The sequence below is a fragment of the Pezoporus flaviventris genome, unplaced genomic scaffold (genome assembly GCF_033815535.1).
Source record: "Pezoporus flaviventris isolate CSIRO_AGI_PZ_B2104156 unplaced genomic scaffold, CSIRO_AGI_Pfla_v1 ptg000001l, whole genome shotgun sequence".
Taxonomy (NCBI): domain Eukaryota; kingdom Metazoa; phylum Chordata; class Aves; order Psittaciformes; family Psittacidae; genus Pezoporus; species Pezoporus flaviventris.
In genome coordinates this window covers 23155504-23179975 of record NW_026892549.1, presented here as the reverse complement: position 1 = coordinate 23179975, position 24472 = coordinate 23155504, and the positions used below count along the sequence as shown (strand labels likewise).

Below are 24472 nucleotides of genomic sequence, written 5' to 3'. Positions count from 1 at the left end.
AGCCATCAAGTACTTCCAGTAGTTGTGAAAAGAAGAGCAACAGAAGAAAGGTCACTGGCATATGTATTAAATTATATGCAGAACATTTAAGAGGCTAATTTTGCCAGATTTAAAAGGGTCAGCAACTCCTCCCTTAATTTTTGGATGAAACTTGTTGTATTAGTTCATGATATGATATGGGATTAAATATTTTAAAACAGAGAGAAAAACATACACCAATGGAGAATCCTCTCTCACTGTGAAATTGAGCAAAAGAACTACATTCATTACGTGATAATTAATACTGCCATCAGTTAAGACATTTGACTGTAAAAAAACTGCTATGAGTAAGAACTCGTTTTCAGTGTCCCTGATCTAATTTACAACAACTTTTTCTAAGCAGAAAATCTAAGCTACAGGTGTATCAGTACTATGCTAATTCCCACTATGTCAGGAATGGGCATTGACAGAAGTAGGCTTCCAGTTCTCACTAAAGGTACAGTAACTGCTACAAGCAGATTGGACTTTGTATGCAGATACAAATAACCAGAGTAGTAACTTTTACCAGAAACCTTTTCTAAGGTTTTCTAATCTGGCTTTAGATTTTTTAATCTTTTTTTTTTTAATCAAAATAAAGGAGCTTTGCAAAATCAGCTCTTGCAGTTAAACTCTTATGTAGCCTGGCATATTCACTCCTATGTTCCTCTTGTGATTCTGTGTGTAAGGAAGGGTGGACTGTTAAATCCTGGTACTTAATGTGAACATATGAATTATCAACTTCTTTAAAATGTTAATCTTTTGATCAGCAAGTATCTGATACAAAATACCATGCTACTTATGTAAGGAGGAAATATATTCAAGGACACTTAGAGCTTTCGGAGATTCTCTCATACACTGGTATTCTGATACAACACTGAGACTTTTATCCATTTACAAATACCCCTATTCCAACAGCGTATTTCTACTTGACTAATTCACACAGAGAAGAACATTGAAATTGCTGTATCAGATAAGAGAACTAGGTCTCTTCCAGCTTTCTGTCTCACAGTGGCAAGTACTAAGTATTTTAAAGAAAAATGCAAAGATCTTCATAAGAAACAGCGCTTATTCAGTAACATGGCCATACAGTCCTTTTTTTTTTTTTTCCCCCCTAAAAACTATTACTTACTTTCTGGCTTTTACATTGAAACATGAGACTTTTACGTCTTTTAGCTTTTACTATGTGATTTTTTTATGCAGGCAAACAGCACCAGGGCACATCACCTTAGAAAGAATTGCACAGAAATTGCATTGTGGGGTTCAATTATCACAGTGTACTATACTATACAGGTGAAATTATGCATATATATAAAAAAAAAGTCTTTTTAAAAAAATCAAAGGTATATTTGGTCTCCCCTGAAAAGTTCTTTGCTACTTTTTCTAGGAATTTCAAATACAACAACATATTGACATTACTCTATTCGTGGTTGTTCTTTGGATTAGGTTTTTACATAGTTATTTTAAGATTAGGGTCCCTTTTAATCTTACATTGATATAAGAAATAGGCTTACTGGCTTGTAAAGGAACATGGGAAACGGCTCAACATACAGCACCAGAAATCCCCACAGATAGTATTTTTGTTGTGTTAATTATCCTGGTACATGACTATTAATGCTCAGTCAATTTGTTCAAATAACAAGTAAGTGATGACACAAACATATGCTGTAAGAGCAAATCAGCAGGTCACATGATTTACATCTTTTCTCTATTAGACAGAAGATTTTTCTGTCATATATTTATGACAAAAGAGGTGGCTTGTAAGAACAAATGGATGAAGATGTGGCTGCTTCCTGCGTCTGAGGCAAAATGTTTGGTTTTGAAACAGTTCACATTTACAAGTCCTTACTGTTTTCTCCCAATTCCTGTTACCATTTAGAGACACAGAAATGAAGCTGTTGACTCACTCAGGTTTATCTCTTCCATGCCTCCACTATGTGGGCTGACCAGAGTCTCTACTTGGTTATCAACTGGCAGCATTTCTTGCTTTCTAACCTTTTCTGTATGCAGCTAAGCTCTAAGAGAGAAAGGTGGTTTTAAGCTTCTTACCTACTTAAGAGATAGAGAATACTGGATAGAAGGATTTACAAAATGAAAAAAAACAACACAAAAACACAAACAGAAACAAAAAAAAACCCTGTCTGACTATTGTTGCAAGAAAGAGAAGAAAGAGTGAAAACTCCAGTTCTTTTCATGTCAGCTTCCTCTCTTCCCCCCTGTGCCTGCAGCACTCTTCAACATTTTGGTCAATCAGAAATTAACATTTTGCAGACATTTATTGTTTTACACTGTGACACAGCAGGCAAATGCCATGTATAATATTTGAGTCCCTCTGAGTTGGTTTTGTCATTTGTTTGCTGTCCTGTCCACTGAATAAAAGACACTTAGATTTAATAAACAGTAGTGTATGCTCTCACAGAAACAAAAACATCTGCATTAACCAAGATTTTTGTTCTGAAATTACTTATATTGGAGTCTTGCATTTCTGCAAAACATTTGAATATGCTGGGGTTTGGGTGCATGTTTATTTTTTTATTTAATTACATGTAATTTAGGACAATTTTCTTTGGTAGGCATGGCCCAAAAAGATGAGCTAATATGTCATTTAAATCACATTTTTTTTCAGAGCTCTGTTTGCCAGATACACCAACGGGAAAAGAATAAGAAGGATGGCAAATACAGAATGCAATAGCCAAAACGGACCTGCAATAATCCAAATTTTGTGGGGGTTTTTTTGTGTGTGTTTTTTTTTTTAACCAGAAAGTTGTATTCCATCATTACTGGGCATGGAAGAGTGACCTCTGTGATGAAGTGGAAGCAGATTACAGTCTGGGTAACTAACCAAGATTGTCAGTATAATTAAGATTATAAACCTTCCCAGGAGCAGCAGCTACTAAAGCTGGAATATCTAAAAACTACTGTAGCTTGCCTTAATTGAAAAAGACTTCATCAAATTATTAAAAGCTAAAAAAAAAACCCTGAACCTTTTGACGAAAAAGAGAACAAACATGTATTTTTTGCAGGCAAATGCCAGAAAACAGAATTAGGCTGAAGCCAGGGAAGGAAGTGACTAAACATGCAACTGTAACCATTTGGAATAAATCATTTTTATGCTAGTCACAGTGTGAATGAACATAATTATATGCTTCTTAACTTTGTTCATGTTTTTCTCTTTCAGTTGCAAATCTGCTCAACTGTCATGTTTAGTTTTCTCTTCAAAATGTTACTAATGCTGTGTAATAACACATCACTCCGCCTGTCTTTTGATTTGAAATCACAGTCTCAGAATACCACACTTGAGTCCAAGCATGAGTCCTAATAGAGGTAAGACAGAATGTGTTTTTCCCTGTAGAGCTGTTCATGCATGAGCAAGTGAAATGAGAAAATGGGAATTATTTAAGAATATTTCAACAGGTCAAATGAAATCAAACTGTTCTGCATTCTTGACTTGCTTACACCTGTATTACTGTTTGCACTGAAGAGCAGTAAGACTAGGGAGTACAAGAACAATTGTCTTACCTACTAATGTAAGTCTGATCCTAAGAAATGCTGTGTATATATACGTTTTATTTCAACTAGCTGAAAAATGTTAGCCACCCATCATAAATTTTACATGGAAAATTACAGGCAATATTCAGCAGATTTCAAAATAGTTTTAGTACTCTTGTAACATAAAAAAAAAGGTCCTGCAGTGAACAGAAGTTGACAAGCTTTATTAATCAAAGATTTAAAATAATTTTGCATTTTAAAAAAAGCCTGTTTTCCATTATTTCACAATGATATTTTCCTCACATGGAACTTTACTATTTCATCATTCTAGATCAAAAAAAGTGCATCAAAATAAATTATACCAATAGCAAGTAATAAGAGCAACAACAGATATGGAATAAGTTGTGTTGGAAGTCCAAAAAGTAATAGATGGCTTAAGATGGAAAAGACACATGTTTGATAGTAACCAGTGTCAGACAAAAAGCAAAGCAAGTCATCTATTATGCTGATCAACTTATAGGATAATTAAATGTCACTATCCCTTCTCTCATAAGTGGAGATACTAAGACCAAAAGAAAATCAGAATAAAAGCTGAAATTTGGAAAGCAAGTGATAAGATTTTTAATGTCTTTTGATATGATGTGGATGTCATGACTTCCCTATAATGAAAGTCCTTGTCAGTTGCATCCCTCCAGCAAAGAGCCACAGCAGACGATATTCCCATGCTGACCTGAACTCTACAGCTTCAGCATATAGTGAGATACCAAGGCAGTTTAGTTTGGAAAACCAAGGAGCAACTAATGAAATGCATAATAGGGAATGTCTGAAATTCCTAAGAACACGTGTGAACATGCACTGTACAGCTGAGCAACTGACAAATATTTGTTCCTCACATATACGTATATGTATTTGTTCCTCAGCATACGTAGGATAGCAGATAACAAGGAGAAACTTTAGGCAAAGGCATGAAGGCAGAGAGAACAGCTGAGGAGGAAAGGCTAGCCCTGAGGGTTTTAACTACACATCAAAATTGAAGACTGCAAAAGTCTAGGATTCGGTGGAAAAAAAAAAACACTGTCAAAATGGCCTTATTACTGACACTACTACCACTTCATTATTCCTCAGTCAAATGTTCCTGTTTTTACCAATAAGACAGGACATGCTCAGAACACCCTCCTTTCCCTCTGTCCAGAATGGACACTGTCAGGATTATTTTTTCTTCCCCCAATAAAGTCTCTTTCTGTCAGAAAACATGTATTTATATAAATCTTCTATTGAAACATACCCATTTAAAGGAAAACTTCACTGGAGGATGCCTGCAGTTTTCCAATTCATTGTTCAAAGAAGAAAATGTGGTTTTGTGCATGCATATGCTCCACCAACCCATAGTTAAATTGCTCATAACACTAGTTCCAGATAGACTATGAGATAGAGCCAAATATTCCAATATCCTGAACAACCCCATGATTTTCTCTTCAGTCTTACTGACAGATCAAAGACCCGCACTCCTCCGTTTTGCTGCTCATCAACCTGATGATTGGAAAGTAATTTACTCTTCAGCCGATGAGAGACTGGAGCAGCCTGTGATACCAAATGGAGCCTCAAGGGCCACATGGGTGCATGTTCTGAAACCAGCTGCTCCCCATCTCCTCTGATTCTTCACATGGCAGCACAGGGCTGCTCCAGGGATGTCACATTGCTGGGACCAGGCTGCAATTTTGAATTCAGTTACACAATGCCTCCAGCCTGATGTTGCAGCCATTAGATAGCTCTCTATGAACAAAACTTTTCTAGGGGTCCACGTTAATCTGGCTCCCCTGGGAGTTAAGTTCACTACCTTTGCCATTTATCATAGTCTGCCACTGATGCATATGCAGAATTGTTACAGCAAGGTAGAAGTCAGATACCCCTAGGAGAACAAATCATATACTCTATAGACAAGCATACTTTCTGACATCTAAGGGTTTCTGAATAGTTTAGGCTACATAAACACCGTATGAGCTGCCTGGACAATAAAACAGTAGGCACGCTTCCAGCAATGGCATCCTGGCCCATAAAAGAGTGGGAAGCATCCACAACAATCTTGGGTTTATTCTTCACAGAGATTACAGGCAGGTCACAAGCAGAGGCCAATAAGACTGTGTTTCATTTTGCACCTACACACCTCCAGGACACTTACGGCATCATTCATGCTCTGCAGGTTGAAGCTAGCACTATGTGTAAGACGTAAGTAATTTAGTTTACTTCAGTGATGATCATTTGCTTTCTGTTGCTTCTACTCATACTCACCTTTCACGAAGATGCTGGAGGACAAGCCCGAATGAATCAACACTAAATCCCTTGAAACATAAGTGGCACCTATCAGTTTCAGAGAGTAAGTAAAATAACAGCTTTACATCCCATGCAGTCATGTCTCCAGAGGGTGAGAGAGAAGCACAGGCTGCTTGCCTTCAAACAGCTTCAAAACCATAGGACAAAAAGTCAATCAGGGAACAGCTGAGTGCCCGATGCCTCATTAAGCATACAGGAGTTATGATAGGATCCAAAAGATGTAGTCACTGGATGCCGTGAACAAAGGTTGTAGGCTTATATGCAATATTATCTACCCTGGGACAGCTTAAAGACCCCTGTGACCCAACCACAATGTACAGATTTAAACAAAACCGTACAGCTGGAAAAGCTTCTTTATTCAACACTGTATAACTGTGCATGAGGAAAGCGATAGCCTGTGTTGCCCTGTGAAGAAGCACAGCACTGAGGAAATCCTCCTGGTACACAGAAACTGACAGATGTGTCCCTGATGTCGTCTACAAGCAGTCGGATGTTAAGGAGTTTATTGACTCCAAAAAAGGGGGCACGGCTCCTATTCAGCTTCAAATGTTCCTTCACCTTATCACAGAATTCATAATGTGGGATCCTTTTAGAGGCCAGGGGAAGCCTTGCAAAGCTAACTGCTCCTAGCAGGAGAGCAAGGGTATATTTTCATTTATCCATCTACCACTTTATCATCATGGCCCTTTAGGTCAGTACAGATAAGACCCTCCCTGTTCTTAGTCCTCTTTCCCTGTTTCTTCAGAGCATTTTCTGTTGCCTCAATTTCCCTTGCCTGCATGTTCCTTGAACCTGGCTTTCCCACACTTCCCACCACTTATATCTGCCTTTAGCAAACCCTGCATCCTGAGTTTCCTCTCTGTCTTCCCACGCTCTGATATTTACACTGGGACTTATACTCCCCCAGCTCTAATCTGATCCTCATGGAACAGCAGGTTCATTTAATCACTGGCTCAAAAATTGCAAACACATTTTATTAGACTTATCTACTCTTAATGATACAGTAGCATGCTACAGTACCATTTAGAACAAACTACTATTGCTAACCCAGCTGACTCCTAGTTTCTTTATAGTGAAATAAAGCCAAGGGAAAGGCATATGTTGCCACTTCATAAACCAAAAAGAATACAGTGCAGCACTCGTTAACTATGGTTCTCCAAAGGATCATGCAATTACACACATAAAGGCACTTCTAGACCCAGGAGCTCTACCTGTGAACAGAAAAATGATGTATCCAGAAGTCAAAATTCTGAAGTTTGTACGCTAAGAACATAGCGCAGTGTGGCTAGAAAAGATCATACTGCTTTTCTGAATGGATTTCTTATGGGAGTAACAGAAATGGATTTTTTTTTTTTTTTTTTTTTGGTAACAATATGATTGAACAAGCACTGCATTGTAAAGAGTAAGCATGAAATGTCCCGAGGAAGGCTGATGAGAAGCAAGTGACAGAACAAGGGAGGGCTTTGAATGCTGATTTATGTGAATCTCACCAGCGTCTCATAACTGCTGGTTCCCTAGGCTTTGGGAAGTTTATAACTCTTCCCTGCACCCTTCATCCCCATTCTACTGGAGCCTGATCATTCTGTCACTCCCCTTTTTCAAATGTACTTAGCAATCAGATGTACCTGGTCATTAGAGGTGCTTTCTCATAACCCTGAAAACTGCAAGATTTGCTGTTTCCCCTTTCTTCTTCAAAATGTTTAAATTCCAAACTAGCTCTGTGGAGGAACAGAGCTTTCACTGTGTATGTCATCTTCTGATTCACTTTCTACTATTCCAGCTGCAGTTCATGTTAAGCTTTCCACAGGGAAGTTGCATTTAAGTACAGACACCACAGCCACAATTAATGGAAAAAGAAAATATATTAGAATTTAACTATATAAGCAAAACTAAAATCAATCATGAAACTAAAAGCAAATTACTACAAAATCAGGTAATTGTGAAATCCATCTAGAACAATTTCCAGGCAGAAAACCTATTGAAAGTTTAGTAACAAGAGGAAAATCTAGTCCATCACTACCTTGGGATAGTACACCATTTCCAAACAACTTTGAGTTTTATTTGTCTGTCATTCTAATAAAGAAAACAATGTATTCATCACAGGCTCCACCCAACACATCATTTTTCACCTGCATAAATGTTAAGACATATTCACGTACACATTTTTACAAGTATTTTCTGATCTATGCCATTTTCCCTCTCTATGAAATCCCCCCAAACCAAGTTGGAATGATCATGGAAGTATACAACTCAAAACTAATAAGCTTCACAGGTTCTGTGGCATCTCAATTTATGTCTAAGGCTGAAATCCCAAAATATAAACTGTGCGCAAGAATACATACAAACTTACATGGAAGACAGTTACATTCACACCAAGCCTTCAACAGACTCCTGCATTTTAGGCACTCAGGAATTGTAGTTTTACGTCTAATGAAAACTAGCTTATCCATAAGAGAAGTTAACTACTTTGGCCTCTGTGCAATGGGGTTGCACACCTATATAAGGTGGGGTTGATACATGGCAAAGATTAAACAACTTACAAAAGTTATCTAAAATGCAGCTTTAACATAATTTTCTATTTTTCGTAGTTTATAATATGGCTGGACTGGCCTGAAATTTCGTATGAATATTTCCTACTGGGCACAGCTTTATTTCCACAATTTGAAAAGAATCCATTCAGCTGTATGAAGATACAGAAATGAAATTTTCAAAACCTGTTTATCAGACACTGGCACTTTTTCTGCTTGTGTAATTCAAAAAGGATCTCGGTAAAGAAAATTCAATTTGGCAATCCATTAACATAAATTTAATGCTCTCTCTGTTCATCTCTTGATGTCTCACCCCTTTCAGAAAAATGAAAATAACTCATGGTAAAAGAGTGGCTGTTCCCTCTTATTTGTCCAGTATTATACTGGCAATTATTAAAACCCTGGAAGAGCTGCTGAAGCTCTGCTGACTCATCGTGGTAGAGAAGTTACTTGTTAACTCCACATGAAGATGGAGGAGGGAGAGAAAACAAAAGAGGAAAATTCAGAGACTAGACAAAGTTTGGGCAGAAGGCGCAGAATGAGCTGGTATACTGAGTAGCACCAACTCTTAAGAAAAAAGAATCTGGACGTTATCTGAAGCTTTACATGCTGTGTTTGAACCAGATGAAGATGCAGACCTAGTTTCATGCCATCTAAGTTTAGGAACCTAATTGAGTCATGTCAATAAAGAGTTTACTTCTTACAAGTACCTCTACTGTCAACAGAGGAAGAGCAGCAGTTCTAAGAGGCAAATTGGCTTACCAAAGGTCTGAATTGTCTTCTGAAACTGTCAGTCTTGCTCCATCCAGTACAGAGAGACCCCAAAGCCTACAAGTGCACCAGGACTGACATGTAACACTGCTGTCAGCAGAACAGCTCTCCAGACTATCGCAGCTCCCAGTCATTTCCTTGTTGGCTCCTCAACCCTACAGATAGATCTAAGTGCCAGAAACAAGCTGTAGTAGAGAATGAGAGATGGTGACAGTGACAGAGATTAATGGAGTTAACCCTTTTGATCTCCACAGAGCTGACCCAAAGGGGAGAATTTTCACAGGATGTGCCTTGACACAGGTATGTATTTCTGACTCACATGAAAGATGTTTACACCTGTTAGCCAGGGGTGACAGTGCTCCTAATTTAGGCACTATGGATAGGTGCATTAATACTAGTGGGATTACTCTAAACCTTAAGTCATTCACAGACTAAGTAAGTACCAAGCAATGTTGGCATTTTAATGTGTGGAAAATTTCAGGTTTCACCTCATTTTAAGTTCTATGCTCACAGCAGTGAATAGTAGGGAAAAAGTCAAAGCACATTACTCCAAGGAGTAAGGATTATGCCTCAGAATGGAAAAGCAGTTCTCAGAGCTGTCTGGTTGCATTTGAGGGACTATAATCTGTACTCCTCTTCTAACGAGCAGCATACTTCTTTTCAGGCTCTAGACTATTCCTGCACAATAACAAGCCATGATTTTATATTTCCCCACCATCATCTCTGATCACATATTTCTTGGTGAAGGATTGCCAGCATGGTGCATTTGCTGTAATGCCATCTTATCTTTGCTCTACACAGACAAGAGGATGTGTCCTTTCTCTACTACATGCAGGAAAGAAGGGAGGAGTAAGGAAAGAGAAGGCAGCCCTTTCTGTGATGTTTAAGGACTGCCCAGAATCACACACCTAAAAAAACCCTCTGCATATTTACCTTCACATAAAATCCTGTAAACGTCATAAATTATAGTAAATGCAATTCACCTGATTAAGGTACTACACCAAGCTGCTTAGTCCCTATATCGTAAGGGTTACAGAAGGCTGCGTTTGAAGTGTTAGTGCTGTGGAACAAAGTGACAGCAAGTTGGGAAATAAATGAGCACAATACTCTCTTCTAACCTCCTGGCACTGTGCCTTTTAACAGAGAAGAAAAAAGCAAAAAGGCAAAATGTCAGCTCCAAAACATTTTTCATGTTGTAAAATATAGTGTCCCCGCAGAAACACTTGATAAGAGACACGCTGAGAGGGCTGATACTTCACTAAAAAATAGTGAGTTATTGCAAAAAGGTCATGCGGACACATCAAATGTAGTAAGAAAAAAAAGAAAAAAAAATCCCCAACAACCCTTATGAGTGAAAATTTTTATCTATGTCCTACCAATGTCATGTTAGCCCTTTAGACAAAAGTCTTGGCAGTGCATGCTGAGCTATTAAGTTCAAAGATGCAAAACAGCTTTCACAAACAGCAGAAGAGACTAAGAGGATTTGGATCTTTCAGCACACCTCACTAGTTTACATCAATGCTGCCCATTCTGCTTCTATTAGTCACTGTGAACAGTCACTCTTCCCAGCAGAGCTTACTCATTTGCAGGATAAAAGGAGGGCATTTCTGCACATGCCCATAATATTCTTCACCACTGGGGGCAGCTTTACATAAGACTGCATTCGCCGAAACCAAAGCAACAGTCGGACGGAGCTTTCAGAATGACAGTATGCAGAAGTGAGCAGAGCTTGTTCGTTGTACGGGCTTATTCAACCTTCTATGCTACAAAGCAGCTTCCTAGCTGGACCAGGTACTAAGTAAGGGAACTGCTGTGCTATGGAATACAGATGTGTGAATTCAGATTGCTAAATGGTGCTTGGAGGAATTTAACATGCTTTCCTATAAAACGATATTTTAAAAGCCAGGTTCCTAACTAAAGATGCAAAAACGTAATATCCATGAAGATCCTATTACCTAGGAAGAATCTGACATTTTGCTGCAAATGCTGTGTTGGGATTGATTTATTCTTGGAGTATTCTACATGGCTGGCAAAGAATAATGTTCCAAAATCGGTCCATCTCCCAAGGGGTCCAATTTTTCTTCCCGGGTGTCAGCGAGCCCTGACTCACTACAGTGCAGCTGACAGGGGCTGCCATGCTTGTGGCACACTAAGCAAAAAACAAAAGACCTAAGGACGACCTTTGAACAACACAAAGGATGGGTATGTTTTTCATGTTATTTTTTTTTAATATATAGTTCATAGTCACTGCATAGTCTGTGCTTTAACTATTCCATAGACTTACCTTGATATGATTTGTTATTACAGTTAAATTGATTAGGGATTACATCTTTTACCCAGCTGTTTTTCAGTATTTCTATAAAGGTATTCTTTAAAAAAAATCTGAGTAAAGAAAACAGTGTGAAAAGTAGTTGAGTCGAGCTAGGGATTTTTAAATGATTGTTGAAATAAAAGATTTTAGCATGACTGAAAGAAATGACTGATGTGTGGGGGGATAACTTTTCTAAGTTGTTTTTATTTCCAGGTTTCAATGTAATTAGGCTACTGAGCGGATCAGCTGTAGCTCTGGTAATAGCCCCTACTGTATTACTGACAATGCTTTCTTCTGCTGAACGAGGATGCCCTAAGGGCTGTAGGTGTGAAGGCAAAATGGTATACTGTGAATCTCAGAAATTGCAGGAGATTCCCTCAAGTATATCTGCTGGTTGTTTAGGTTTGTCCCTTCGATATAACATCCTCCAAAAACTAAAATACAATCAATTTAAAGGTCTTAATCAACTCACCTGGCTCTATTTAGACCATAACCACATCAGCAATATTGACGAAAATGCTTTCAGTGGAATACGCAGACTAAAAGAGTTGATCTTGAGTTCCAACAGAATCTCCTATTTTCTTAATAATACCTTCAGACCTGTGTCAAATCTCCGGAATTTGGATCTGTCATACAATCAGCTGCAGTCTCTGGGATCTGAACAGTTCAGGGGCTTAAGGAAGCTACTGAGTTTACATTTGCGGTCCAATTCCCTAAGAACCATCCCTGTTCGAATATTTCAAGATTGTAGAAACCTTGAACTGTTGGACCTGGGTTATAACCGCATCCGAAGTTTAGCAAGGAATGTCTTTGCAGGCATGATCAGACTGAAAGAGCTGCATCTGGAGCACAATCAATTTTCTAAGCTCAACCTGGCACTTTTTCCAAGGCTAGTCAGCCTTCAAAACCTTTATTTACAGTGGAATAAAATCAGTGTGATAGGACAAACTATGTCCTGGACCTGGAGCTCATTACAAAGACTTGATTTATCTGGCAATGAAATAGAAGCTTTCAGTGGACCTAGTGTTTTTCAGTGTGTGCCCAATTTACAGCGCCTCAACCTGGATTCAAACAAGCTCACATTTATTGGACAAGAAATTTTGGATTCTTGGATATCTCTCAATGACATCAGTCTTTCTGGGAATATATGGGAATGCAGCAGAAACATTTGCTCCCTGGTAAACTGGCTTAAAAGTTTTAAAGGGCTGAGGGAAAATACAATTATTTGTGCCAGCCCCAAAGAGCTGCAAGGGGTGAATGTTATTGATGCAGTGAAAAACTACAGCATCTGTGGCAAAAGTACTACAGAAAGGTTTGAACTAGCACGAGCTCTCCCAAAGCCAACGTTTAAACCAAAACTCACCAGGCCTAAACATGACAGCAAGCCCCCTCTGCCCCCCACTATTGGAGCCACTGAATCCAGCTCTGAACCTGCGCACGACACAGAACATATCTCCTTCCATAAAATCATAGCAGGCAGTGTAGCCCTTTTCTTGTCTGTGCTTGTGATCCTGCTGGTAATCTATGTGTCATGGAAGCGTTACCCAGCCAGTATGAAGCAGCTGCAGCAGCGCTCCCTCATGCGAAGGCACAGGAAAAAGACAAGACAGTCACTGAAGCAAATGACTCCAAGCACACAGGAATTTTATGTAGATTACAAACCTACCAACACTGAAACCACTGAGATGCTGCTGAATGGAACAGGACCCTGCACGTATAACAAATCAGGCTCCAGGGAATGTGAGGTATGAACCATTGTGATAAAAGAGCTTTTAAAAGCTGGGAAATAGTGGTGCTTTATTGAACTCTAGGGACTATAAAGGGAACGTTTTTCTCACTTTTCTGGCACAGCTCTTCCATGTCTCTCTTTTGTACATTCATAATACTGGTCATTTTACTCTCATACATAAGCAACTCATTGAAATTTAAATACCGTAATCAATGTGAAGCCTGAGCTCTGGTTTAATACAATACCTATTGTACAAACCCTCTCCTGAATTCATTAAAGTCTCTCTTGTTTTTAAATAGAAAACTTCTTTCGTAAGTAATCCACTGCACCTGCAGCGACTGTGCCTCTATGTAGGGATTAAAATTACAACAAGGGGGGAATTGGTGATCAAGCTCAGTTGTCCCCCTTTCCCACCTCCCTCCCACACACACACACCTAACCCCAGCCTTTGCTCTGAAACTTACCTTTTGAACCAAGACCAAACTAAAGACCCAGGTACTGTAGCATCATATGAATACTGAGTTGTCTGAGGAAAGAGATGGTGCAGGAGCAGCTCTGAAAGAATGTCCTATTTCTGCCCAACACAAGCTGTAACAAAAAGCCAGTGGGGAGTTAAAGCACTGTCTTAGGATATGAAGTATCACATCAAAAGCAAAGCAGAGGGAAGCCTAGACTTAATAAACATTTTAAAATAAAAATAACTGCATTATAATGCAGTGTTTTAGGGCCGATAACAAGTAATTGAAACCTGTTTATGTGACTTCATATAAAAGGTGCCAGTGTTTATCCCCTACATCCAGTTGCCTTTCAGAAAGCAGTCAAAAAGGCATTCATTAAATGAGTAGAAATTCCTTATTAATGCAATTAGAGGAACTCAAATGTGCAGCAGCAAAAGCAAGACCACTTCCTGCACACATTTGTTTCGGTGCTCATTAGAAATTCGCTTTTCAAGACTGTCAAAGACATTTATGTAGCTGAGGAAACCATTAAATCTGTAATTTTCTTTTATTTCTTTTTATTTGCTGGGCTGAGCTTTTCAGGGTTTTGTCATGTGTTTTGCACACTGTCCCTCTAATAACTAAATAAATCTTCATTACTTACAAAGACAAACAGTACATTTTAGAAATACTACAACTGCAAAGGGCTTTCAGAGAAAATTGGGTACTCACTGAGCTGAGTGCATCCAAAAATCCTTAAAGAAATCAGTGACAAATTATTTTTCTCTCTTAGCAAAACCCTAACATCATTACAGAATTCACAGATGTTCATCTCTAATGCGCAGTCATTCATCAGTGATTCTCAAAAATACAGACTTATAACACAGCTACTCCCTGCCCTCCCTTTCCTGAAGTCATGTATTTGTGTTGGCTGCATAAGAATATAACATCCCCCAGATTTCCAAATAAATCATACCTCTTATTCTGACTACCAGGAAGGGGTTAAGGAGGGTGTGTGTATGTTTCATTCTTGAAATAATACAGTGGCACCTATATAGAAGCAAGTCAGTAATCTAATTATTTTGTGACTTGATTTGGCTTAGTAAACTGCATGTCTTCAATCACTTGGGAGGGAATGTTTCTACAAAGCATCTTCACTGCAGCAGATTAGAAAAAGCAAAACCTTAGCAAAATGTTCTGAATTTTTACTGGAAAGAACCTAATCACAGCCAATTACCTTGAAATATGTGAGATACCATTGCAAACAAAGCTAGAACACATCTCTTGAAAAGAACTAATACATTTAAGGGGGATTGTTTTGTTTTCTTCATATAATGAAAACATTCTCATTTCCAAGGACTGTAGTGAAGAAATAGCCAAGAGTAGAAGCTTGAGACTGTACTGAACCCTGGAACACTGAGACCCTGTTTTACTGAGTACAAAGAAGATCCCACACAATGAATAATGCAAATGCCTGAGATGCTTTCCCAGCACTGAGCAGGCTGTGATTTTTAACATGAGTTACACCTTGAAAGTTGTGTAAGAAGCCAATACACATCAAATTATCTTTCCTATTATGGGATTCCGTTTTCTACCAGCAGGTCTTGGTTATCTCTGTACTGAAGGATTATTTTGCCGTAAACTTTGTGTTAAGAACCATCTCCATACTTCTAAATGATTTAATCTCTGCAGTGGTGACTAATATTAGGTACAGCCAAAACAAGACGTATTTGTCCTAAAACACACATACATTATATATACATATGTACACACACACACACACACACACACACACACACACACACACGTGTCTGTGTATATATATAAAAATAACAGAAAAAATCTGCTATTTAGTTTAGGGAGGGCTAACTGCAATCAGAAAATAATTTAAATGATTTCATACTATTAATTTAGAATTTTTGCTATTTGAAAACATTCAATATATCTTTTAAAACTTGTTACTGGAGTGTTATTGTGAATGAGTTGTACATAACTGAGTTTGACTTTACATGCTTTCTTCTATGTTTCTTTAAGCATTGTCCTGACCATAACAATACTCAGAAGGAGCCAATCCATAACCTCCTACGGAAAACAATACCTGTAAAATTAGTACTAGCTCCCTTGGAAAAAATATTTAATTATGAGCATGAAAAAGAAAATAAAGCCAGTATGTCATTAATCATAGATGGATAATAACAATGAAAATCCAGCATGTCTATATTCAAGCACAGACATGCTCAGAACAACTAATTCATTTATTGCCTGAAAAAACTACAGATTCACTTTTCATGAATTTCCAAATACATAACAAATGAACACAGATTAATGTCTAATTGCTGCTATAGTCATTGATAATGAAACCACTGCCTACACAACAAAAAAGATGCCCAATATAACTCTTCAAATCCTCTTGCACAGACTGAGGCCTGCGAGCTGGGTTTTTTAAACCCACTCTAGTGGCTATTGCTCAGAAAAGATTTTAAACCTGCTTCATAGCATGTTAATGTACATTACAAACTCCATGTTTTCATCTGTGCAAAGACTACATGAACATAGCTAAACTTGGTCTCATCGTTCTCACATTAAACACTATAGAAGTGACTTGTTTTGGGTGGCTAGGCCACCAGAGTCACAAATTCTAATAATCTTGCAGGGAACAACCTGGTCTTATCTGGGCAATGTTCAGTCCCTATGAAAGGCTGCCCCTTTCCTGAATAGAAACTGTTAAAGCCTCAAAGATTCCAAAGAAGAAATTTTTCCTTTGCTTCTCCCCAGTTTAGGCAGCAGATATGTAGAGTTCTGATCCCACTGACCTGGCTATCCTTTAACGGCTCTGATGCTGCCTACATATTCCAAGTTTAGAAGAGTAAGAATGTGTTTTGAAGGTGTCTGGGGTTTGCTATGTTGTGTTGGGCTTTTTATGTTTGGGGTTTTTGGGGGGGGTTTGGGTTTGGCTTGTGGTGAGAGTTTTGTTTGTTTGGTTTTTATTTTTTTTTGTGTGTGTTGGCTTTGGTTGTTTCTTGGTTTGGTTTGGTTTGGTTTTTTAATCAGCTTCTGTTCTGGTGCTACTGCTTGAAGACCAGAGCTTTTAAAGACACAGACAAAGTGCAGTTACTCTTCCATGCCCGTTTTCATTTTCATTGGTTTTGCAGTCTACATTTATTTAAACAACGTTAAGACAAATAGTTGGAATCACCACACAAAACTGTTCCACTTTAGTGTGGCACCCCAAAAATCTTAAAATAAATCAGGACTTCCTCTGCTAGACACTGTACAAACATCTTTGAACAATCTCTCACATTAAATGTTTATATGGTATGTTGAGAAGACAGAAGATGGCAAATAAACATGACAGATTTGAGGTAATTTGCTCAAGTACAGGTTGAGTACTGAGAATATAATCCAGTCTCCTCACACCAGGACATCCTTCTAGCCAGTGGACCACTTGGCCTCTCAAATAAATGACTTAGCTCCTGTAATATTCAAGGGGTATTTCAGAATAATAAACCACACAGAAAGCAGGTCTTTGGGAAACGAAAATAACTAATGTACCAAGCAAATTCAAGGAGACTGGTAATGTTCATTCAGTGTGTTGAGATTACCTCCAGCAATTGCAGAGTAAGAGAATAATAATGAGAACAAGTGGCTTGAGTATAATAAATGCAAGCTTCTCTGCTGGCTGGTAGGTTTTTGTTACTCACTATCTGCACTTACACAGTCATCACAGCTTAAGGTTTCGCAATGCTTTTTTTATTATTATTATGAAATAGTGAACCTTGATATAAAATGCAGTTTCAAGATGAACATAAATGTACAATATTCCTGCAAACACAATTAGAAATTTTCGGTTTGCTGCAAGATAATGGTCTTTGCGGTCAGCCAGGCAACTCTAGATAAATATTCTCTCAGATGAATTTCCGTGGAACAATAGTGACATCCAGCGGGTAGTTAGCTTAATCACAGGTATCTATTGTCTAGATCAATTCACACAGATGTGTTTGCTCTTACTCTGCATTCTTCCGTATCACAAGGTAATAGCATCAAATCCTTTCAGCATACATTCAACCGTATCCATGTATAGGAGTCATAACTTGAATGCAGTGAGTAAGTGGAGAAAATAAGAGTAGATGAATGCTAGCAAGAAATAGTCTATCTTGTGTGTAAGTTACTACTTTCAGTAAAAAGCAAGAAACACATAATAAGTGAGCTAGGATAGGAGCTGTAACAAATTTGTGGCCACTGATTTAGAACTTATTACTTATAAAACACCACTAAGTGACTTTAAGATACTATAAACGCAAACTAATCATTCAGCTTCCTAACAGCAAAGATTAAAAAAAAATACAAAAATGATTGTTTCTTTTTACAGTAATGACAGAAAAATCTTATTAGACGTTAAAAGGTAGGGCACTCCCCACCTGGGAACAAGTTAAAGTAACAGCTTCATCGCAAAAACACACAAGAGACAAACGAGACAAGAAGCAAATGATGGAAGATCAAATTCACAAGCAATAGTAAACTCAAGCAAGGGGAAACTCACCAGGAACATAAATATGCAGTGCATTTGCTTGGGGAAAGGTTCCTTGCAGCACCTCTGGTATGTTTTGTGGCAACTACTTTAGCCTCTTCGAGTAACTCTATGCCAATGTTACTGGCAGTTATTTTAAACCAGAGTGAGTAACATAAGAATTAAATCAGGATTACAGCTCTATTGATGACAGATTTCACTACCCTTAAAAAGATGCATAAGAACTCATTGCACTCTGCACTGAATGGAATGCAGTTGAATTTTTAATGTCTTATTTACTTAGGTGTGTTTGGAGGTCACCTATCTGTCCATGTTATGTGGCTTTGATTTTTATTCCTAGCTAGGCTTTCTAGAATGGGTGTTATCACAGTGGTACAATATAAGATTTTGATGTGATTCTCAGGGTTACAGCCAAACTAATTCTTGGCATAACAGTGAATGGACCACAATAAGGTGCATAAGTGGTAAAACCAGAGTGAGCTATGAACAGATCACCAAGGAGGTCATAAAGTAATAAAGGAGTTTATTCAAAAGAGTTGGGGATGGCTAGTTTATGGCCAATGTTTTACTTATCAGAGAAACTGCAAATCTCATTTAGAATGAGCACAAACATCATAAAAGCAATAATACAAAGATTTTCAAATAGTAGGCAGAATCCTTTATATAACCAACTCATCACAGAAATCACATCCCTATAGTTCCTATTTTGCTTGTATTGTTAGACTATCATGACCATAGCACTAGCATCCTAATGCAAGAATGAGCATTGTTTACTGAGAAGGAACAAAGGGGCAGTTAATCCCTATTTTCTTTCTAAACAACTTTATGAAATTTACTGATGTTATTACAAGAAATATTTAACATTCATAGGAAAAATTACAAGTTTCAGATTCTTTGCTACTGAAATCAAGCAAGCTCTTTAGCAAAACAAAATATCTCATTCTTTACTTACAGCTTCCTACTGTTTTTCAAAACTCTTTTGCTTGCCAAGAAGAAACTGAATGACTGGAGATGTAAACTTGAAAGAGTTCTCCAACAAGCCTCCACATGTGTCACCTTAACCACTAAAACCATTTTCTCCTGTGTTGCTGTGTGACTAATACATTGGCCATGTTTCACAGCTTAAACTCCTGACTGTATGTCAAATTTCTATTATTTCAGTAGCATTACTAGCAGTAGCACTCAGATCATGTAAGGCTTCATAATTACAGTTCAATCTTGCAAATTCTCAAAGTGTTCTGTGGCAGCCAACCTCATCATAAGGACATACGAAAATAAAACATTCTAATTACTCATCTGTTTACACTCCAAACAAAGACATATATGCATTATAAGGTTTACTGCTTCACTAGACCACTGAGAAAATCATCTGCTCAGTTCTGTGTTCAAATCCTTTTCTTCTTCAACCTAACAAAACATTTAACTAGCTAGGTCTCTCAGGAAGCTAATTGCTTAATGCTGACAGAAAAAAAACCTCAACATGTTGGTATTGACAGCAGCCTGCAGAAGTTGTCACCATGAACTCAGCCTTTATTAGTTATTCTCACTTGAAATCCATCACTACCTCCTACACTTGTCATGTATTATACCTGCACTATATCCTGCACTATAGTGATGTACGAGCATACTAAAACTTTGCATTTTTATGGGCACCTCTAATCATGGGCATAATTATACTGAGAGATGGAAAAGAGAAAAGACTCAGGAAAAGGACTGCATATACCTTACAGTGTTAGATAAAAGTTAAGAAGGATTACTCAACTTTTCCTTAAGTTAAACAACTAGTTTTAAAGGATATAAAATCACATTCTAAAGCAAAACTGGAATGCTAAATAAATATTTGTGCGTTTCTTAGAAGTATTTTAAACATCTGTTTTTTTATAACTACTACTGTCTGGTTCTAGGCATCTCTAAACATCAAACAAAACCCTTCTCTAACTTTTATTTCTCACCTAACTTAATGACAGGGAGAAAATAAACTTCTTATAATAGAAGACACCTTTTTCTCAAATTGTGAGACTGAGCTGATGAGGAATAATCAAAATATATTTCAATTTACTACTTTGTTGTTTCTTGTATGTACATTTGCAATATCTGTAGGAACAATATGATACTGCTAACTGGTGAGATGTACAATGCTTTAGCTGAGTACATTCTCCTGGCATGTATTTCGTGTTTCATGACAAATCATAAGTTGTGTTGTTGGGTCTTCTGTGTGTAGGGTCTTCTGTGACCTTTATGGTCAGGAACAACTTAGTGAATGTCTGAATACCAGTTAACTAGTTTTTATAATAATTTGTGCTGTAGAATTCATGGTTCTGATTTTAAATCAGGCACTTAGATTTTTCACTTCCTTAAAGGCTGCAAAACTCACAAATCAACTTCAAAATATTGTAATGAGATTACTATCCCCTTCCTGGTTTAGCTGTAACTCAGGGGAGAAAACAGACACAAAACATTCAAAAGGTACAAAACAAGATCTCCAATGGAAGCTGGGCATCCTAGTTGCCTTTTTAATTCTTCCCTTCATTGCCCTCAAGATTAAAAGTAGCTGTAGATGAAAGAAATGTGAAGACTGAACACGTGTTTTGTTAGAGTGTGGACAATAAGCCATAATAATACATTAGTCATGCAATCTCTGAGCCACTGAAAATATAACCATTTTAAACAGATTTGTTATTCTGAAGTACAGACTTTATAACATATATTCTAGCATACACATTATTCTTGTTGGCTGCTTTTTTTGGTTTTGGTTTGCTGTTTTCTTGTGGGTTTTTTTTAACACATGCAGGAACATCTATTTGGCTTGTGATAAGTTGTGTATAAGCTGCAGATAATGAAAGTATAAAAAAGGGAATAAAGTTTACAAAATGAAAACTAGATTAAAACTGAAAAAACATATTAGACTTCATCTTAATTAGTGTTTTGGTACTAATTTTTCAGTTCTATATAGATTATGCTCTTTAGGTTAAAACAGTCTATAGGAAAGCTTTTCAAAGCTGCAACTCTCCCCTTCTGCCCAGACTCTGAAATTCAAACAAGACTGTGTGTAAGGTCTGACCAGCTGCTCTGACCAGCTTCATTAAGCTAGTTTAAAAAAAAGAACCTAACCAGAGACTTTGGCAAGTTTTTTTACAAGTGAAAAGAAGCACTTGCGGCTCAATGATGTGCAAATGCATCATATTAACATTGGGTGGAATGTATATTGGAAAGGGTATATACTGGAAAAGTGCCTTCTGATCTATTACAGAAGAGACTGATGCCAGTTCCTGGCACACAGTTAAAATTAACTGACCTCAGAAAAATAATTACCTATAGTTTGGTTTAAAAACCAGCTATGGATTCTGAAGTCTGTTTTTTTTTAACCAGGTGAGTTTATTCCCCACATTCCTCACTAATAACAGTCATAGTAATCTTACACAAAAATATTTAGTCAAAGTTTGAGATATGGAACATCTTTTTTTCTTAAAAAGAAAAAAAAATGAGTAATATTCTCAGAACAGTGGAGGTTTCATTTTACATAGCTTCATACAGGCAGCTTCTCCCGAAATGCACTGTACTATCCAGAACACATATACACTGCATGTAATAGCAATTTCCAACTCAAAAATTAATTTCATGTGCTATTACACCTGTGACTCACAATGTAATATACATACTATCTGCCTTCCAAGAAAGAATCACAACAGACAAGGATGGAAACCCTTCAGTGGTTACTTTTCCTAAGGCTAATTGTACCTATCAGAAACAGTCTTTGTACTTTTGGGATGAAATGTTTACTTTTTCCCACTTGCATCTATCCTTAACAACAGTTTCCAGGCTACACTACTGTTACAAAATGTGGGACTGAAGCAAAAACTATCAGTATTATTATATGGGTTCATAAGCTCCAACTACTAGCCAGTAATTTGCCCTTCATTAAGGAACAGATTTACTTCATATTCCATTTTTACAGCGTATTCGTATTCATCCCTAGTGACACTGGCAAGACAAAAATAGTTTTGCATTTTTCTTAGTAAGTCACAGTCACAGAGAATATGGGGGAAAAATGCTAACATTCTAAATCAGAATCTTTATACCTTCCACATTTTGCATAAGTGGCTTCCTATTTTTAAAATACATATGTCAAAAATAAACTATTTGCCACAGGGGAAGGAATAAGCTTTGTGAGGCAGTCTGTACATAATTGCCAGTAACCACATTCTTTTCACTGAGAGTTTGAACTTATAGCCAGTGTTTATTTTACAGCTTAAGGAAACCTGCAGTACAGAGCTCTGGTGTCTCAACAGTCTCCTACATTTTTATTAACTTTTGCATATGACCTTTCTTAGGACAAACCTTGAAATATTTTAAAGTGAGAAATCACTGACTATCAGGCTGAGTAGAAGGCAGTAACATTGTAGGTGTAAAAGTGAGAAACTGAGCGTGAGTGGTATGCAGTTGCCTTTAATTTGCATATACTGAAGTTCAGCAGTATTCATGGACATTTGTTTTTATGGAAGCTCAGTAAAGGCACAGTAACTTAAACAATTACACATAATTCCTTGCTACCCAAATGATACAGGTTTGCTGTAGCCATTGCATATAATAGTGAGTTCTGATGTGTAAGAGATACATTATAGCAGTATAAACCAATTTGAAATCATAATATAATAGACTGCATTCTCAAATCTGAAAGCATGCTGTGTTTGGACTGTAACAGTATCATAAATTAAAAATGCCTATATATCAGTAATAATAATAATTATAATAATAAAAATTAAATGCATTTTACCAAAGCCACAGAACTAATGCTTTGGCTTCATGTATAAACTGACATGGCAGATTCTAAATTTAACAAAGCCAATTTTGTTTAAAGCTTCATCACACTAATTACATCCATCGAGTGTGTAAAATACATTTTGTCAGCTACAAACAGAGGACTTCAATTAAATTTAAATCCTTATTCAGCACTTTAAGCTGTTAATGGCTCAAACTCATTAATGAGATGATGAAAAGAAAATGCTCCTACATACAGGCTCTGTAGTAAGAATTTAATGCAAGCACTCATTATTTCCACCTAGTTCATATACTTAAAAAGTGCTCTGTATTTATGTCAACACTCCAATATGAACAGAGAAAGATACCAAAATAAACTTGTTCATGAATGTACTTGTATACATATTTGGGGCTTAACAGTCATTTCCAAGAGAGATGACCTTCTTCCCTAACCAACAGGTCTCCCAGAATAGCCAGTAGGACATTCTAACCAGCTGTGATCTGCTGTTGATTCAAATTTAAGACACCTTCTGTGCAGTGCTTCCTATAGCTATTTGATAACTTTATTGCACAATACCAGCAGTTCATCTGAAAAAGTATTGCATGTTCCCAAATCTTTTCTCAGACATCCAGCAGCATGGGTATCCAAAACTGACAACAAAGTTCACCTGGCAGGTACCAAAATTCTGCTTCAGAATCAAAATAGAAAAGTCTGCCTTTTCAGCTGTATGGTTGATAAGGCCGTAACTAGGGGAAACTGGGAGACAGGTATTACAGACTAACTGTCGAGCATTTTTTCAAGTAAGTAATATGAACACTAATGGCAGACTGCACAGCATGTCTGGGCTCATAAATTTTTATACCATTTTGGATAGATCCTCTATTTTAATTAGTTCAGAAAAGCAGTGGAAAGAGGTTTACAGAACTACAGGTGAACTACTACAGCAGGACAAGGGGAAGCACCTGTGTCAGAACATAGCCTTGCTTTACAAAACTTGCAAATTTCACTTCAATTTAGCAACATCACGATTTACAAATTTTTGTCCTTGTTGTGGACCAAAGGATTTTCTGTATATGCTTATAACCTTCAGGAATGTTACTGAAGGGACTTCCCAGTTGCAGGACTCCCCTAGATGAGGCTTAATTCTCGTAGAAAGGAAAAGTATAATTATATTGATTTCTTTTTCATGTTTCTGTCTCACACTCCACTCCCTTTCTTTCCTCCAGTCTGGGCTCCTCTTTTGATTATCTATTTCACAGAAATCAAAAGAGACTCCAAGGGCCATATAGAAGCGGTCTGCATGCCCCTGAATTTCTAAGTCAACAAAGTTCTGCCCCTGCAAAGCCTTGTTTACAAACAAGCTCAGCTCCAACAGCAAGCAAGCTTTCAGCAACAAAGAAGCATTATAGACATTTTCACAACAGTTTTGAATCACTTTCCCCAGTAGAAAAGACTCGTTGATCAAATAATATGTAAAATGAGATACAGGGTAGTGATTCATACCCAAATACTAACAAAAAAAAAAAAAAAGGTTGTAGGTATTTGTACCTTCTGCAGGAAACCTATCCTACCAA

General features: G+C 37.4%; 2 protein-coding genes across 8 annotated transcripts in view; one reads left to right on the top strand and one right to left on the bottom strand.

Moving 5' to 3' along the window:
- Positions 1–24472, bottom strand: part of CTNNA3 (catenin alpha 3) — a 513803-nt gene that overhangs the window by 237732 nt on the left and 251599 nt on the right. The window lies entirely within an intron of this gene.
- LRRTM3 (leucine rich repeat transmembrane neuronal 3) overlaps positions 10788–24472 on the top strand; it is an 82638-nt gene continuing 68953 nt past the window's right edge. Inside the window, exons 1-2 of one of the 2 annotated variants that reach the window (XM_061448606.1) lie at positions 10788–11336; positions 11659–13190. In XM_061448606.1, coding sequence (XP_061304590.1) covers positions 11333–11336; positions 11659–13190 — 1536 coding nt within the window. In that variant the 5' untranslated portion in view covers positions 10788–11332. Of the gene's footprint in view, positions 11337–11361; positions 13191–24472 lie in introns of those variants that run through there. The other variant, XM_061448599.1, reaches the window with a different exon arrangement.